At 45.3% G+C, this 17,846-nt stretch overlaps 1 protein-coding gene across 2 annotated transcripts in view; it reads left to right on the plus strand.

Annotated features, from left to right (window-relative positions):
- The window catches only part of slc25a26 (solute carrier family 25 member 26), a 68,830-nt gene that overhangs the window by 7,376 nt on the left and 43,608 nt on the right, over positions 1-17,846 (plus strand). The window contains exons 4-5 of one of the 2 annotated variants that reach the window (XM_036950570.2): positions 9,574-9,678; positions 9,810-9,857. The exons of the other annotated variant lie outside the window; for it this stretch is intronic. Coding sequence (XP_036806465.1) covers positions 9,574-9,678; positions 9,810-9,857 — 153 coding nt within the window. The remainder of the gene's footprint in view (positions 1-9,573; positions 9,679-9,809; positions 9,858-17,846) is intronic. 2 annotated transcript variants of the gene reach the window in all.

The raw sequence follows: 17,846 nt of genomic DNA on the forward strand, positions 1-17,846 counted from the left end.
AGACTCCCTCAATTTTGTCTGGGGATTTGGGCTTTAAAGCGGTGAGGAGCGGCACAATTTCCTTTGTTGATCCAGTCCTAATCGCTCACTGCCAAGGAATCCGTCCCTTTGGGGCTGGCTGTTCACGTTGGCATGAGAGGAGGGGTTTCTCCTGTCTTCTCCTGCCACCATCTCCATCTCCACCACCTCCACTAGTACTGGTTCTTAGTATTCATGGCTTTTGGATAGATGTCATTTAAAGTTTTACATGTTTATGAAATGTCTCTTCCAATTGTATTGTGAACATTGTAAGCATTTTCTGTTGTCTTTTTGTTCAGTCAGCGGTGAGGTGAGTGCTGCTTTTAACCCTTAACCTGCTACTGAGGATTTGAGCACTTCAAAAGGGGAAGCCATGGAGCAGAGCAGGGGTGGTGCCCCGCTGCATTCTGAGTACGCGTTACGTGATTCAAAGGGAGTAATCTCCCGGCTTACTCATAAAGGCCTAACCCAGGGCAGCCCAGAGAGACACCGACAAGCAAAAAACATCTTCCAGATTACGCAACTGTTTCCTAATGTCATTCTGTCTTCTACCCATGATGCATAGTTGGAGTTGATTACACATGGTAATGACATGTTTTTTATATGAATTACAGTATATATACTTAACATTAGTGGATTCTGCTATTTCAGCCACACCCGTTGCTGACAGGTGTATAAAATAGAGCACACAGCCCTGCAATCTAATCTAATTTATGGGCTCCTTGTGGCGTAGCGGTTTAAGGCACTGCATCTCAGTGCAAGAGGCGTCATTACAGTCCCTGGTTCGAATCCAGGCTGTATCACATCCGGCTGTGATTGGGAGTCCCATAGGGCGGTGCACAATAGGCCCAGCGTTGTCCGGGGTAGGCATCATTGTAAATAAGAATTTGTTCTTAACTGACTTGCCTAGTTAAATAAAGGTAAAAAAAAAATTAAATCCCCGTAGACAAACATTGGCAGTAGAATGGCTAAAGAGATCAGTGACTTTCAACGTAGCACCGTCATAGGATGCCACCTTCACAACAAGTCAGTTCGACAAATTTTTGCCCTGCTAGAACTGCCCCGGCAACTGTAAGTGTTGTTATTGTGAAGTGAAAATGTCTAGGAGCAACAATGGCTTAGCCGCGAAGTGGTAGCCCACACAACCTCACAGAACGAGACCGCCAAGTGCTGCAAAAAAGTGTCTGTCCTCAGTTGCAACACTCACTACTGGATTCTAAACTGCCTCTGGAAGCAATGTCAGCACAATAACTGTTCATCGTGAGCTTCATGAAATGGGTTTCCGTGGCCGAGCAGCTGCACACAAGCCTAAGATTACCATGCGCAATGCCAAGCGTCAGCTGGAGTGGTGTTAAGCTCGCCGCCATTGGACTCTGGAGCAGTGGAAACGCGTTCTCTGGAGTGATGAATCACACTTCACCGTCTGGCAGTCCAACGGACGAATCTGAGTTTGACCAGGAGAACACTACCTGCTCGAGTGCATAGTACCAACTGTAAAGTTTGGTGGAGGAGGAATAATGGTTTGGGCTAGGCCGCTTAAATCCATGAGGTTAAATCTTAACTCTACAGTATACAATAACTGTGCTTCCAAGTTTGTGGCAACAGTTTGAGGAAGGCCCTTTCCTGTTTCAGCATTACAATGCCCCCACCACAAAGTGAGGTCCATCCAGAAATGGTTTGTCGAGGTCAATGTGGAAGATCTTGAATGGTCTGCACAGAGCCCCGACCTCAACCCAATCTAATACCTTTGGGATGAATTGGAACGCCGACTGTGAGCCAGGCCTCATTGCCCAACATCAGTGCCCGACCTCACTAATGCTCTTGTGGCTGAATGGAAACAAGTCCCCGCAGCAATGTTCCAACATCTAGTGGAAAGACTTCCTAGAAAAGTAGAGGATGTTATAGCAGCAAAGGGGGGACCAACTCCTTATTAATGCGTGTTATTTTGGAATGAGATGTTCGGTGTCCACATACTTTTGGTCTTGTAGCGTATCTCAGATCCCTAGATAATCATTGTATCAATTACAAAATTCTCAACAAAAAATAGAATTTGCCTTAAAGTACTTAAAGTAACTTTTTCAAAGTACCCGTGTCTCTGCCCTAGATAGAGGTTGAGTTAGAACTGAGGTGGTAATCTTTGTGACCTGTGCAGTCGTCATTAAGGAGATAATGAAATACACTGTATATCCCTGAGTTAAAGCCCTCAGTTTCAGCCTCTGTCTTAGAGTTCCTGTCTCCACCTCCAAGTTTCAGTTTAAAGGGTTCAAGTCTGGTAGCAGCAGTTGTGACACACACTCTGACAGGTCATCAGGCCCCATCTTTGCTCATCTCCTGCACTTCTCTTAACAGATCAGGCCCACCTTGTCACCACCAAATGAAAACATCAGAATCCCATTATGTCCCCCCCTTCTCCACATTACCTTAACCTTCCTTTACTTCTGTCTGTTGTCAGGCAGGCACAGAGCACAGATGCCAGTTAGATTCTTCCATTCTCTCGCTCTCTTTCACTGTCTCTGCTTTGCTCTTTTGCTCTATCTCTCTCTCTCTTTCTATCCCTCCCTCTCTTGATGATTCTCTGTCAGCAGCTGGCTGCAGGTATGGCCTCACAAACGCCAGAATGAGGTGTGATTTGGTCCTAGTCAAAACTCAGGGGACTCCATTTAGTTGTGTTATGCCACCTGTGTGCAGGTTGGAACATTCTGGACTAGAGGCACACAATCAGGATTCAAGTTTTGTCAGGGACAATCACGATTTACCACAGAAGATTTTTCTTTAGTTCACGTGTTTCATCATCCTAGGGGAGTCGTGGGTGACCTTGTTCTCCAAGGTTTGTTGCAGACGACAACTCTCTATTGTCTTCTTTTTGCAACCTTTCTAACAGAAAGAGAAAAGGAAACAAATAAAGAAACAACCAAAGACAGAGAGGAGGAGGAGGAGGAGGAGGAGGAGGAAGGAAAGAGAGAATAGGAGACAAGCCTCAGCTCCATTGTTTTAGTGACTGTCCCTCCCATAAAGAATGGTGGAACTGATGGTGTCTGTCAGGGGCTAGCAGGTTGTTATCCAACTATTATATCACATTTATCTTCATTCCCATTTGCCCGACACAGTCCCTGAAAGCTCATTTGTCAAGCGGAGGGAGCAGCTTTCTTGCATTTATAAACCTTGTCTCCTGGAGGATGTACTGGGAAACAGAGTGTGTGACATGACAAGGGGGGCGGGACGGGGTGGCAACTGGCAGCTACTTAACTTGGCACAGCCTGGAATAATCCATGCATGGGCTCCCTGAAGAGAAGAGATGGCAGTATGTGATTTATTGGGTGTGCATCATCCTCATCTCTCCCTCCTCACCTCGCCTCAAATTGAGTTGTGCTCCAAATTGGATGTTTGATGAAAATGCATGGTGTCAGTGGGAGATTGGCTCAGTCATGTCTAATATGACTATCCAACCTGTGTCTGTTGGTCGTCATGTGTAGAAATTGCCCAGTGCCGTCTGTCATTGAGGTGTTTCTGCAGGACTGCTCCCAGGAGCCTCCTCATAGGTTAAAAAAACCAGATTAGCAGGATTTCAGGGGAAGAGACGTAGCGGATGTTTATGCAGTCTAGTTATTACTACCCGGAGGAGATGTCTGAATGGATGTTCTGATACAATGCTGACTTCCTGTGGGAAATACTGCTGGGCGGCTGAGGTGATCAGGGGTGCCCCGGAACATTCTTTTGGTTGTCTTCCTGATTCTGAAATAACTTCAGTGGAGACAGATAGTGTGTGTGGATAGCCATTGATTGTCTTATGAAAGTTAGACTGAAATGTGTGGTTGACTAAAGTGAGATTGTGGAAAGATATAAGCTGCCCTCTATGAACTGCTGAACTACTTCTTTCACTGGTCAAATTGGTCACTGTGTTGGTCTGTGTTTACTGTCAGCTCCCTAGTGCTGCAAAAATGTTTAGTTATTCCATCTGTTTGAGTTATTTCATCCCACATCACATTGAGCCTGTCTCTCTCTGCTCACGCCTGAGGCTGCTCCATATGTGTGGATTCCACCCTGTTGCTTTAATGCCAGTTCTTTTTATGTTAGTGAGACAGAGGGTTCTTTTAAAAGTGGCATTGCCAAAAACTTTGAATGACAAATGAATCAGTTGTCTTATCTGCTGTCTGGAGCCTTGCCTATTGTCTCTAAATCCTCTGTTCTTCTACCTGTGGCTCTCTTTGTCTGTCGCCCAGACTGGCCACAGGAGCAGGATTGTAGGGGATTAACTAGCCATGAGCCGGTAGGAGGGAATGAGGGTGGGAGGGATGAAGGGAGGAAACGACTCAAGCCCTGGATTGATTTGCCTGCATGCTGATTGGTGCGGTGAGCCTTCGTTAATTTCCCCTGTTCCTTCCACAGCGTTTCCCTAGTGATTGAGTGTGGGCTCGTCAGTTGTTGTTTGGTGGCGTCGTGGAATTTGAAAGCCGTCGTCATTAGGATTTACAGCAGCAGCCAGGCAGGGAGGCAAGCCGGAGGAAACACAGGCTCAGATCACACGCTACCTCTAATTAACGCCACACACTCCAAATTGCTTGTAAATAAAGATGAATTGCTTAGGGAATGTAAAAGACGCTGGCAATGAATTTATCATACATTTAGCCTACCAGGCCAGCCTGTGGGATATGGGGGGGACATGTCTGTCACGCCCACACCCCTCCCTATAAACGTGAGATAACAACTCAGTCCCAGACAACCCAGTGGGGTACACCTAAATCTGCCTCCACCCTGCCCATCACTCATGGGTCTGATCTCAGATAGTGCTTTCACACACATGCTCATAAAACCCTCCTCCTGAAATGATCTGTTCAGGGGATGTACACTCACTCCCCATAGCAGTCCTCAATTACTCCCAAATAAACAATGTCCCTAATTTATTTGGTATTATCTCTGTCTCATTCCGCAGCCTGCCGTGAGCCGATGTGAAAGGGCGCCCTCCACCACTACCAGCCCACAATACAATTGTCAGCAATTACTTGTCATAGTCACTTTTCTTTCCACTTAGCAGCATCATTCTGATCCTTTGGCGAATTAGGTGGGAAACATGACATACAATGTATGATAAATGTTAACTTAGCCAAAGGAAGAGTAAATTAGATCTTAGAAATGGATCCTGTCAGGTTGAATAGCAGACAGACAGCAGCTCGTGCTCTGTCTCACCACTGGGGGGTACTCTTGCACCATGCTTTGTAGGGAGAAAACGGTCTGTTGAATACTGTAGAGAAAGGCTATGCTCACAATTAGACACCTTTGCTATGTGGGTTCTGGAGCAAGGGTTTGTTTCTTGTTTGACAGAACATTTCAAAGTCAGAAGCCATGTCATTCTAACCTCGGAGGAAGTGGAAACAGTCAGTACTCCAGGACCTGTTGGAGTGATATGAGACCCACATTCAACACATGCTGGTCTCCTGTACTTGCGTGACCTTGAAAATCATCTGAGACAAGTTGTCAGCTACTGGTCACTTTCTATTCATTCCACTTGAACTGTAAAATTGCTGGCTGTTCCCAGACAAACTGAATTCTCCATCTCTCAATCACCAGTGGTCACCCTCTCTCTACTCTCCATCCCCCATGTGCAGTCAATACATATATTACATGTAATGACCTGCTCTGGCAGAGGGGTACAGTGGGGATGAAAGAGGGGAATATATGGGGATGTCCTAGCAGCTGGGCTGAATCCTGGCTAGACCCTGCCATATACCAGAGGGGGCTGACTGGGCTGAGAGCTGAGGATGGCCAAACCAGCATACCAGTAATCACCATGGTGCCACTATCACCTCAGTGTCATACTCTCCTTTGCGGAGTGAGATTGCCGCTGCAACAGTAACGATAGCCATCTCGTGCCGGAGGGAGTCTGGTGCGGTGCGGGGAGCTCCTCACCTCCCTCGGTCTGGGAGATTGCTTCCCGTTACTGGTGCTCCCCGGTATTTCCGCTCCGCTGCAACATGAATGGATATCAAGCGGAGCAGTCTGGCTTTAAGGGAGCAGGAGGCAGCAGTCATAAATATTAATTATCTTGACGAATTGTTTGCACTCCATATTTCTGTTGACATGGGGGCTGTGTAGGAATTTGTATGGGTGAGGTAGGACGGATGGTGGGGCGGAGGGCTATGTGTGTTATGCAGAGTAGGACACAGATGGGCAATGAGGCGGTGACGGTGACCTTTTTACCTGCTGCTCAGGTGTCAATGTGATTAAGGGTTGGATTTTCAGTCACACAGGCCATTGCTGGGGCATAAATTGGCTTACAGAAGCACTGGGCCTACACTAACACAAAGACCAGGTAGTCTACTCGCAGTATAATTGCTAGGTCAGGTAGTCTACTCGCAGTATAATTGCTAGGTCAGGTAGTCTACTCGCGGTATAATTGCTAGGTCAGGTAGTCTACTCGCGGTATAATTGCTAGGTCAGGTAGTCTACTCGCAGTATAATTGCTAGGTCAGGTAGTCTACTCGCAGTATAATTGCTAGGTCAGGTAGTCTACTCGCAGTATAATTGCTAGGTCAGGTAGTCTACTCGCAGTATAATTGCTAGGTCAGGTAGTCTACTCGCGGTATAATTGCTAGGTCAGGTAGTCTACTCGCGGTATAATTGCTAGGTCAGGTAGTCTACTCGCAGTATAATTGCTAGGTCAGGTAGTCTACTCGCAGTATAATTGCTAGGTCAGGTAGTCTACTCGCAGTATAATTGCTAGGTCAGGTAGTCTACTCGCAGTATAATTGCTAGGTCAGGTAGTCTACTCGCAGTATAATTTCTAGGTCAGGTAGTCTACTCGCAGTATAATTGCTAGGTCAGGTAGTCTACTCGCAGTATAATTGCTAGGTCAGGTAGTCTACTCGCAGTATAATTGCTAGGTCAGGTAGTCTACTCGCAGTATAATTGCTAGGTCAGGTAGTCTACTCGCAGTATAATTGCTAGGTCAGGTAGTCTACTCGCAGTATAATTGCTAGGTCAGGTAGTCTACTCGCAGTATAATTGCTAGGTCAGGTAGTCTACTCGCAGTATAATTGCTAGGTCAGGTAGTCTACTCGCAGTATAATTGCTAGGTCAGGTAGTCTACTCGCAGTATAATTGCTAGGTCAGGTAGTCTACTCGCGGTATAATTGCTAGGTCAGGTAGTCTACTCGCGGTATAATTGCTAGGTCAGGTAGTCTACTCGCGGTATAATTGCTAGGTCAGGTAGTCTACTCGCGGTATAATTGCTAGGTCAGGTAGTCTACTCGCGGTATAATTGCTAGGTCAGGTAGTCTACTCGCGGTATAATTGCTAGGTCAGGTAGTCTACTCGCAGTATAATTGCTAGGTCAGGTAGTCTACTCGCAGTATAATTGCTAGGTCAGGTAGTCTACTCGCAGTATAATTGCTAGGTCAGGTAGTCTACTCGCAGTATAATTGCTAGGTCAGGTAGTCTACTCGCAGTATAATTGCTAGGTCAGGTAGTCTACTCGCAGTATAATTGCTAGGTCAGGTAGTCTACTCGCAGTATAATTGCTAGGTCAGGTAGTCTACTCGCAGTATAATTGCTAGGTCAGGTAGTCTACTCGCAGTATAATTGCTAGGTCAGGTAGTCTACTCGCAGTATAATTGCTAGGTCAGGTAGTCTACTCGCAGTATAATTGCTAGGTCAGGTAGTCTACTCGCAGTATAATTGCTAGGTCAGGTAGTCTACTCGCAGTATAATTGCTAGGTCAGGTAGTCTACTCGCAGTATAATTGCTAGGTCAGGTAGTCTACTCGCAGTATAATTGCTAGGTCAGGTAGTCTACTCGCAGTATAATTGCTAGGTCAGGTAGTCTACTCGCAGTATAATTGCTAGGTCAGGTAGTCTACTCGCAGTATAATTGCTAGGTCATTTCCTGCTTGGCACCTGTGGCGTCTGGCAGCTTACATTTTTCTCTTCATCTAAAGGAAACAGACGACATACAGTACAGAATAATAGATAGCAACTATTTATCATGTTTCCTTAACTGTTTTACTGTTTCACTTGAGTTTTAATGTTCTTAATACAAATCAAAGTTTATTTGTCACGTGCGCCGACTACAACCTTACAGTGAAATGCTTACAAGCCCTAACCAACAGTACAATTTTTAAGTAAAAAATATGTTTTAGGTAAACAATAGATAAGTAAAGAAATAAAAATTTAAAACAGTGAAAATAACGTGGCTATATACAGGGGGTACCAGTACAGAGCCAATGTGCGGGAGCACCGGTTAGTCGGGCTGATTGAGGTAATATGTACATGAATGTATAGTTAAAGTGACTATGCATAGATGATAAACAGAGAGTTGCTGCAGTGTAAAAGAGGGGTTGGCGGTTGGGAGGGCACACAATGCAAATAGCCTGGCTAGCCATTTGATTACCTGTTCAGGAGTATTATGGCTTGGGTGTAACAGCTGTTGAGAAGCCTTTTGGTCCTAGGTTTGGCGCTCCGGTACCGCTTGCCATGCGGTAGCAGAGAGAACAGTCCATGACTGGGGTGGCTGGGGTCTTTGACAATTTTTAGGGCTTTTCTCTGACACCTCCTGGTGTGGAGGTCCTGGATGGCAGGTAGCTTAGCCCCAGTGATGTACTGGGCCGTACGCACTACCCTCTGTAGTGCCTTGCGATCGGAGGCCGAGCAGTTGCCATACCAGGCAGGGATGCAACCAGCTCTCGATGGTGCAGCTGTAGAACCTTTTGAGGATCTCAGGACCCATGCCAAATATTTTTTGTCTCTTGAGGAGAAATAGGTTTTGTCGTGCCCTCTTCACGACTGGCTTGGTGTGTTTGGACCATTCTAGTTTGTTGTTGATGTGGACACCAAGGAAGTTGAAGCTCTCAACCTGCTCCACTACAGCCCCGTCGATGAGAATGGGGGTGTGCTCGGTCCTCCTTTTCCTGTAGTCCACAATAATCTCATTTTGTCTTGACTACGTTGAGGGATAGGTTGTTATTCTGGCACCACCTGGCCAGGTCTCTGACCTCCCTATAGGCTGTCTCGTCATTGTCGATGATCAGGCCTACCACTGTTGTGTCGTCTGCAAACTTAATGATGGTGTTGGAGTTGTGCCTGGCCATGCAGTCGTGGGTGAACAGAGAGTACAGGAGGGGACTGAGCACGCACCCCTGAGAGGCCCCCGTGTTGAGGATCAGCATGGCGGATGTGTTGTTACCTACACTTACCAACTGGGGGCGGCCTGTCAGGAAGTCCAGGATCCAGTTGAAAAGGAAGGTGTTTAGTCCCAGGATCCTTAGCTTAGTGATGAGCTTCGAGGGCACTATGGTGTTGAAAAGTGTTCCTTTTGTCCAGGTGGGAAAGGGCAGTGTGGAGTGCAATAGAGATTGCATCATCTGATCTGATCTGTTTGAGCGGTATGCAAATTGGAGTGGATCTAGGGTTTCTGGATAATGGTGTTAATGTGAGCCATTACCAGCCTTTCAAAGCACTTCATGGCTACGGGCGTGAGTGCTACGGGTCTGCAGCTAGTGAGAGAGAGAGAGAGTGTGAGAGAGATCTGTTCTGGGTGGTGTAATGTCCTGTTTTCCTCCCATAGGTGGCATGTCTGATCAGGGTGCCTACTGAGGTGGTGAAACAGAGGACGCAGGCCTCGCTGTCCTCCAACACCTACCAGGTGCTGCTGGCCACTCTCAGAGAGGAGGTAGGCCGACACCATGACCCATCAATGCTACAATATTTGTTTTTGCATTCTCTCCATATGTTTCATGCATGTTTGTGTATCCAGACTGTGTGTGGTGTGTGTTCCCTAACACCTATCTTATCCTTGTGCAGGGTGTCAGAGGCTTGTACAGGGGCTACAATAGTACGGTACTCAGAGAGGTAGGCCTGGTATCCCACACACACCTACCTTCTACACTGACTCTGCCAAAAGTACATCAAAGCTTTCTCATTGCATTAGCCTCTATCAAACATCATTGGCAGCTTCATGGACTTGGTAGTTTTTTGTCCCTCAAATGCTTGTGTGTTTGTGTGTGTGTGTGCGCGCAGCCTGTACCACGGTAACATGCCAGGCAGTGTACTTGTAGACTGAGACTATTCAGAATGGATTAATTCATGATAACTGTGAAAGACGGTTGTATTTTCTCCCATTATTCCTCTGAAAGCCTTTTAAATCCCGCTGGGCAGAGAGGAGTGGATGGAATCACTCAACTATTGGGTTTTTCTCTGTTTCATTTTGCACAATTACTTAACCGAGACCGGTTCCCTCTAATGGAATATCTTGATTAATTAAAGTAATTAGAGATTTTATAAATGCAAAACAAAACAAGGAGTAAAAAAAGGAGAGATTGAACATTGAACCAGTCCTCTTGATGATGTCTCACCTTTGTAGTGGAGCGCCTACTATGCTCCCACTCTTTGTTTCATTATCTGCTAGTTAATTGCACCTGCAGAGCAGGTCATGTGGGATGGATTCAGGAACGCTGCACCCCACAGGCTTTTTTCTTCTCTCTAATTTTCATTAGAATGAGAGAGAAACCACGAGAGGGGGGAAGAAAAATAGTATGTGAGGGTGACAGTTGTTCTCCCCTCTCTTTTTTGGGTACTGTCCCCTACCGCTGTGCTAGCCTGTACTTATTTTCTGCCTCACTAAACCGATGTTATTCACGCAAATTCCATCTGGACAGTGAGGAAAAAAAGGACAACAAGGCTCTGTGATTTCTCCAAGGGGCTGTGAATAAATGAATACATTTGGAGGCTGGCACCCGGCCTGTGTGCATACTAAGGGCCAGATGAAACGGCGGGGAGAGGGGCAGAGGAGTGCGCAGGATCCTCCTCGTGATTGGCTTTGACGTGTGGCAGGATGGTAATTCATTTTCTCATCCGGCTATCCGCTATCTCATCCTGCTCGGCGACCCTGTCAAGATAACTTTGTTTATCCCGAGCAGTGCTCCCCCAGTACGGTTACCTAATTGAGGTCCTCTCCGTGATGTATATTCATTAAGGATCCTTCAGAAGTGATTTCTGATGGCAGAGATCTCTCAGGTGACTGCAGGAGGCCGGAGGGAGTGTGGCTGTGGCCAGGTCGAGGGGTATGAGCAGTAGGGAGGGATGGACTAATTCACAGCTGACATGATAATGTTAGGTAGCACATCAATCTCTTAATGTATTTATATCTTCAGATCTATCATTTTCTAAATGTAATGTTTGCTCTTTGTAAAGCTGAGGTAGGATTTAAGTTTCAGACAGTAGGAAATACCCAAGGCCAGGGGTCCTCAACTCTGACCCTACGACGTCCGGAGCCTGTTGCTTTTCTTTTCTACCTGATAATTAATTGCACACACCTGGTGTCCCAGGTCTAAATCAGTCCCTGATTTGGAACAATGAAAACATTTAGTGGAACTGGCATCGAGGTCCAAAGTTGAATTTGAGGGCCCTGTGCCTAAATGAGAAATGCATAAATGCAAGCAAAGTGATTTCGCTTTGTCTGTGCCAAAAGAAAGTACTTAAATCCAAATACAGGTTCTGGGGAATAATTTGTTTGGATTCCTATGCACTAGGCTGTTAGTTGCAATTGTTGTCCATTTCAATCATTGTAAATCACCACCATTAGTATTATGTAAATGCTCAACATTTAATTAAGGCCTTGCTTAGGTCTTTTGTTAATGTACTTTGGCATGTTCCCAGTTTGGGGGGTTTACGGTACGTTCTCTCGCCTCACCACCTGTTCAGAGTACTGTTCCTGTTCACCACTAGAGGGCAGAAGAAGATTATTCCACTCAGAATCGTATTATTTATATTTAACCTTTATTTAACTAGGCAAGTCAGTTAAGAACAAATTCTTATTTACAATGACGGCCTTCAGGGGAACAGTGGGTTAACTGCCTTGTTCAGGAGCAGAATGACAGATTTTGTATCTTGTCAGCTCGGGGATTCGATCTAGCAACCTTTCAGTTAATGGCCCAACGCTCTAACCACTAGGCTACCTGGCGCCCCTAATACTATGTTCTGAGAGCCCTTGCCTTCCTCTACTCTCCAAACTGGCGTTATGACATTTATGAGCACCAATCACCCTGATGAAATTGATAGGCTTTTTTCTGCATGACAGTAGTGAACATGTTTGAGTGCCATTATACTCTGGCATAACACAAGAATTTATCTTGGAGTTGAGCTAGACTGCTTCAATTACTTTTTCATTAATGAGCTTCAATTATGTTATTCGCTAGTAATTTAGTCATTTTCTAGTTTGCATTGAGGAGGGCTGTGTAAGTGAAGCAGACTGTCATTGCTCTGACAAGGTGAAATGATAGAGCTGCATTATCCTCTCTAACCCTCAAGAACAGCTCAATACTCCTATTGCTCTCCCTTTCTCTCTCTCTGTCTTTGCCTCTCTGTGTCTCTCTCTTCCCCCTCTTTGTCTCCTTCTCTCTCACCCAACTGTGGGCTCTTGTCTCCCAGTGACAGAGAGCGAGAAAGAGTGAGCGACCTGTCTTCCGTGCATCTGTCTGACAGGAACAAAAGTGTGATGATTTATGTGTCCCAGGTCCTCCTCCCAATAACACAGGGCTGGAACAGCCGTCTGGAGCACTGAACTGAAAGACAACCTGCAGTCTCTCTCTCTCTGTCTGTCTATCTGTCTCTCTCGCTTACTCACTCTCTCTCTGCCTCAGCAGACAGGAGCTGGCATCCAGCTCAGGGAGAGCGACCAGTCTTACCAAACGCATTACTCCTCTATCCTGCTCTTCTGGGCTGAGACTCCAGAAGGAGTTGCTCTCCCTTGGGGCATATCTTTCTCTTAAAGCAGTCATATGTAACTATACATTGTCACCAAAGTAAATACACTTTAACTGCACAGGTAGGGCAACTTTGACTATATAAATGAACTCCTCTGTTCTCCTCTCCCTCTCACTCAAGCCTTCTCTCTCCTTTTCTCCCTCAAACACTGTGGACATGAGGGCCTTTGGCCCCTGTGGCTCAGGTCTAACCCCAGTTGTTTTAATTGTTCTATCATTTACCTTCCTTCTCTGCCTCAGTCACAGTGGAAAATGTGTGTGTTCTGATGCAATAATGGTGTTATACACTGAGTATATATGACATTATGAACATCTGCTTTTTCCATGACAGACTGACCAGGTGAATCAGGTGAAAGCTATGATCCCTTATTGATCTCACTTGTTAAATCCACTTCAAGCAGTGTAGGTGAAGGGGAGGAGACAGGTTAAACAATTGTTAAGCCTTGAGACAATTGAGACAGGCATTGTATATGTGTGCAATGGTTAGGGCCAGTTTGCGCTGTTCTGTGAAGGGAGTATTACACAGCGTTGTACGAGATCTTCAGTTTCTTGACAATTTCTTGCATGGAATAGCCTTCGTTTCTCCGAACAATAATAGACTGATGAGTTTCAGAAGAAAGTTATTTGTTTCTGGACATTTTAAGCCTGTAATCAAACCCACAAATTATTTTTTGTATTTCTGATCAATTTGATGTTACAGTGGGGCAAAAAAGTATTTAGTCAGCCACCAATTGTGCAAGTTCTCCCACTTAAAAATATGAGAGAGGCCTGTAATTTTCATCATAGGTACACTGCAACTATGACAGACAAAATGAGGAAAACTAATCCAGAAAATCACATTGTAGGATTTTTAATGAATTTATTTGCAAATTATGGTGGAAAATAAGTATTTGGTCACCTACAAACAAGCAAGATTTCTGGCTCTCACAGACCTGTAACTTCTTCTTTAAGAGGCTCCTCTGTCCTCCACTCGTTACCTGTATTAATGGCACCTGTTTGAACTTGTTATCAGTATAAAAGACATCTCCACAACCTCAAACAGTCACACTCCAAACTCCACTATGGCCAAGACCAAAGAGCTGTCAAAGGACACCAGAAACAAAATTGTAGACCTGCACCAGGCTGGGAAGACTGAATCTGCAATAGGTAAGCAGCTTGGTTTGAAGAAATCAACTGTGGGAGCAATTATTAGGAAATGGAAGACATACAAGACCACTGATAATCTCCCTCGAGCTGGGGCTCCACGCAAGATCTCACCCCGTGGGGTCAAAATTATCACAAGAACGGTGAGAAAAAAATCCCAGAACCACCCGGGGGGACCTAGTGAATGACCTGCAGAGAGCTGGGACCAAAGTAACAAAGCCTACCATCAGTAACACACTACGCCGCCGGGGACTCAAATCCTGCAGTGCCAGACGTGTCCCCCTGCTTAAGCCAGTACATGTCCAGGCCCGTCTGAAGTTTGCTAGAGAGCATTGGGATGATCCAGAACAGGATTGGGAGAATGTCATGTGGTCAGATGAAACCAAAATATAACTTTTTGGTAAAAACTCAACTCGTCGTGTTTGGAGGACAAAGAATGCTGAGTTGCATCCAAAGAACACCATACCCACTGTGAAGCATGGGGGTGGAAACATCATGCTTTGGGGCTGTTTTTCTGCAAAGGGACCAGGACGTGTAAAGGAAAGAATGAATGGGGCCATGTATCGTGAGATTTTGAGTGAAAACCTCCTTCCATCAGCAAGGGCATTGAAGATGAAACGTGGCTGGATCTTTCAGCATGACAATGATCCCAAACACACCGCCCGGGCAACGAAGGAGTGGCTTTGTACGAAGCATTTCAAGGTCCTGGAGTGGCCTAGCCAGTCTCCAGATCTCAACCCCATAGAAAATCTTTGGAGGGAGTTGAAAGTCTGTGTTGCCCAGCAACAGCCCCAAAACAACACTGCTCTAGAGGAGATCTGCATGGAGGAATGGGCCAAAATATCAGCAACAGTGTTTGTGAAGACTTACAGAAAACGTTTGACCTCTGTCATTGCCAACAAAGGGTATATAATAAAGTATTGAGATAAACTTTTGTTATTGTCCAAGTACATATTTTCCACCATAATTAGCAAATACATTCATTAAAAATCCTACAATGTGATTTTCTTTAATTTTTTTTCTCATTTTGTCTGTCATAGTTGAAGTGTACCTGTGATGAAAATTACAGGCCTCTCTCATCTTTTTAAGTGGGAGAAGTAGCACAATTGGTGGCTGACCTAAATACTTTTTTGCCCCACTGTATATTAATGGACAAAAAATGTGCTTTTTGTTCAAAAACAAGGACATTTCTAAGTGACCCCAAACTTTTGAACGGTAGTGTATACTAAGACATTTCTATAGAAAACAGGTCAAAGGAATCTAAATTCACCTAGTTTGCAGTCTTTCCAGTTTCAGTTTGAAGTGATTGTGTTAGCTGTGTTGTTGGCTAGCTCCTCAGAACAGTGTCCTGGCGAGAGAGCCAATGTTCTATGCCAGGCGAAATCTCGCATCATTAGCTCATTGTTCTAGATGTATCCAAATAAATGTCACTAGAAAACAGCTTAAGCAAACGCAAATGCAGCCACTTTGCTGTTATTCTGACTGCACTGTTTGACTCTAAGTTAGCCGTTACTGGCTAACTAGCAAGCTAGGGATAAGAACGTTTCCAGCCAGTATGGCAACGGAACATTTAGAACGTACGCCTGGATCTAGAACAAAGATATAGAACAAAAAGACTTAATGACTGGGTCGCGTCTCTGGCAACCTAACAGATAGAATGAATGACCTGCTGGCTTGTGTAGCAAGTAGCAACCCTAGATTTGTGCCTGGACTATATCTCGTGGAAGAATTAAATAGTAGGAATACATTCATCAAAATCATTATTTGAATATGTTGGTAACCCTTTGAATAAAAGCGATAATACCCTCGAAGCCGATGTTTGGAGGATATATTGGCACAACTTTTTTCTTGGGTATAACAACACTCGTGCCAATATATCCTCCAAACACCGGCTTCTCTGACATTCTCACTTTACCACCCTCATCTGACTCGCTGGCACAGATGGAGAAAGGGAAAGACAATATGGAGGCTTCCTCCCTCCCTCTCTCTAACGTGGACACATAGGCACAGTCTGTTGTTTAATAATACTGGGTTGGACTGTATATCTAGTCCAGGGTTCCCCTCACTAACATCAATATCTACAGTCCAAAATACTCCTCAAACAACAACCCCCCCCAAAAAAGGGAGATGAGACTGGTACACATGTCAGTGTGGGTAAATGTAACTGGGTGTTGTTTAGAAGATGGAATCCTATTGATTCACATCTGCTTGTGCATTGCTCTGTTTACATAATGGGATCAATGAGTAGCAGGGAGGCCTGGCGGATATAATGGGCCCCATTGACCTTTGTGTGTTTGGCCTGACCTGTCCGTGTGTGTAGAGGTCTGTGTTGTGTATGTGTGGGGGACAGAGAGAGAGGGAGGGAGAATATAAAACGGTGTGTGTGGGGGTGAGGTATCTGGTGTCAGCACATAGTTGGAGCTGGTATTGGCTGTGCAGACAGGCTGAGGGAGAGGAGACACAGCTGTTGCATGCTGTTCCTACCAGGCAGGGAGGAACCAACCTTCACACTACAGCCTCCTCGTTTCCCCTAGAACCCCTACCCCCTAGAACCCCTATCCTATAGCACTAAGTAGGCCAATAGAATGAGATCAGAGACATCATTAAAAGGCATCATTGAATAAAACATTGAATGGAATTCCAAAGTGTCCCTCACTGACTGACTCATATTCTGAACTCAGCTTTGAGTGACTCAACTATTATTACACGTCATTGGTTTAGCTTGTTGTAGTAGCCTACACATAGGCTATGTGCAAGGCCATCCCAAACTCATTTAACAGACTCAAGTATGTGCTGAAGTGTTTGATGGTTTTCTGTGTCATGAACATGAAGTCCCCCACACACATCATGATACAGACACATGCCCCGCCGTTCAGTCTACAGGATGTTGTAGAGACTAGCGTACTGTGTCTGTCTCTGTCAGAACCCTCACATTGGACTTTACTGGCCTTGTTTTGCCGTGGTTGGACATTGAAGTTTATGATATATGTTTATGCTGGCTCTCCCCTCTTTTTGTCAGTAAGCTCTCTCTGGTTGATGTGTTTGTCAGGACTATGAACGAGGGTCTCTCCCTCACACACACACGCACGTATGTACACACTCCCCTCATACACACTCCCAGTGGGATGCAGTTTGGCAGGTACTCCTCGACAGCTCCTGGTGTATATCTGAGAACAAGCCTGATGGCCTCCGCTAGAACAACAAGCAGAGGTACTGATGACTAATGGACTTGGATGAGGAGGTGGACTCTAGATGAGTACATAGGCAGGATGGAGACCGACAGACACCCCACTTACAGGTCCCAGGGTTTTATCCTTGGCTGGGGGACAGGACACGGCTGTGTTCAGCTGGATGAGGAGAGGAGCATGATGATCTATAGGAGGTTGAGCTACGGGACCCATGCATCCTACACAGTATCTCATGGTGTTGTGTGTTTCTGTATGCTGAAAATAATTCCTCAGTGCAACCACAGTGCTCAGGGAAGTGATTCATTTTGCAGTCCCGGGCTGGTTCAAACTAAAACCAATGATTGCAAAGTTAAACAAACCATACAACTCTATGCTCAAGGACTACTTTTAACTAATTCTAGTGAACAGTTTGCAAAACACATTTCTTGAACAATGGTGCAGATGCAGAGTGGTAACAGAATGATCTGCAATGATCTTCAAGAAAATGTGTACAAAAATGGTTTAACTTTGCCATCATTGGTATTTGTTTGGCATACATTATTAAGTGAAGAATCTCGGCATCACTCTGTTACCGTGGAATTGCCCCTATGCTAGTATTTATTTATTATTATTTATTATTTTACACCATGTTTTCTCCCCAATTTCATGGCATCCAATTGGTAGTTAGTCTTGTCTCATCGCTGCAACTCCCATACGGACTCGGGAGAGGCAAAGGTCGAGAGCCGTGCGTCCTCCGAAACACAACC

Source organism: Oncorhynchus mykiss, chromosome 17 (genome assembly GCF_057628025.1).
Source record: "Oncorhynchus mykiss isolate SJ-2025 chromosome 17, ASM5762802v1, whole genome shotgun sequence".
Taxonomy (NCBI): Eukaryota; Metazoa; Chordata; class Actinopteri; order Salmoniformes; family Salmonidae; genus Oncorhynchus; species Oncorhynchus mykiss.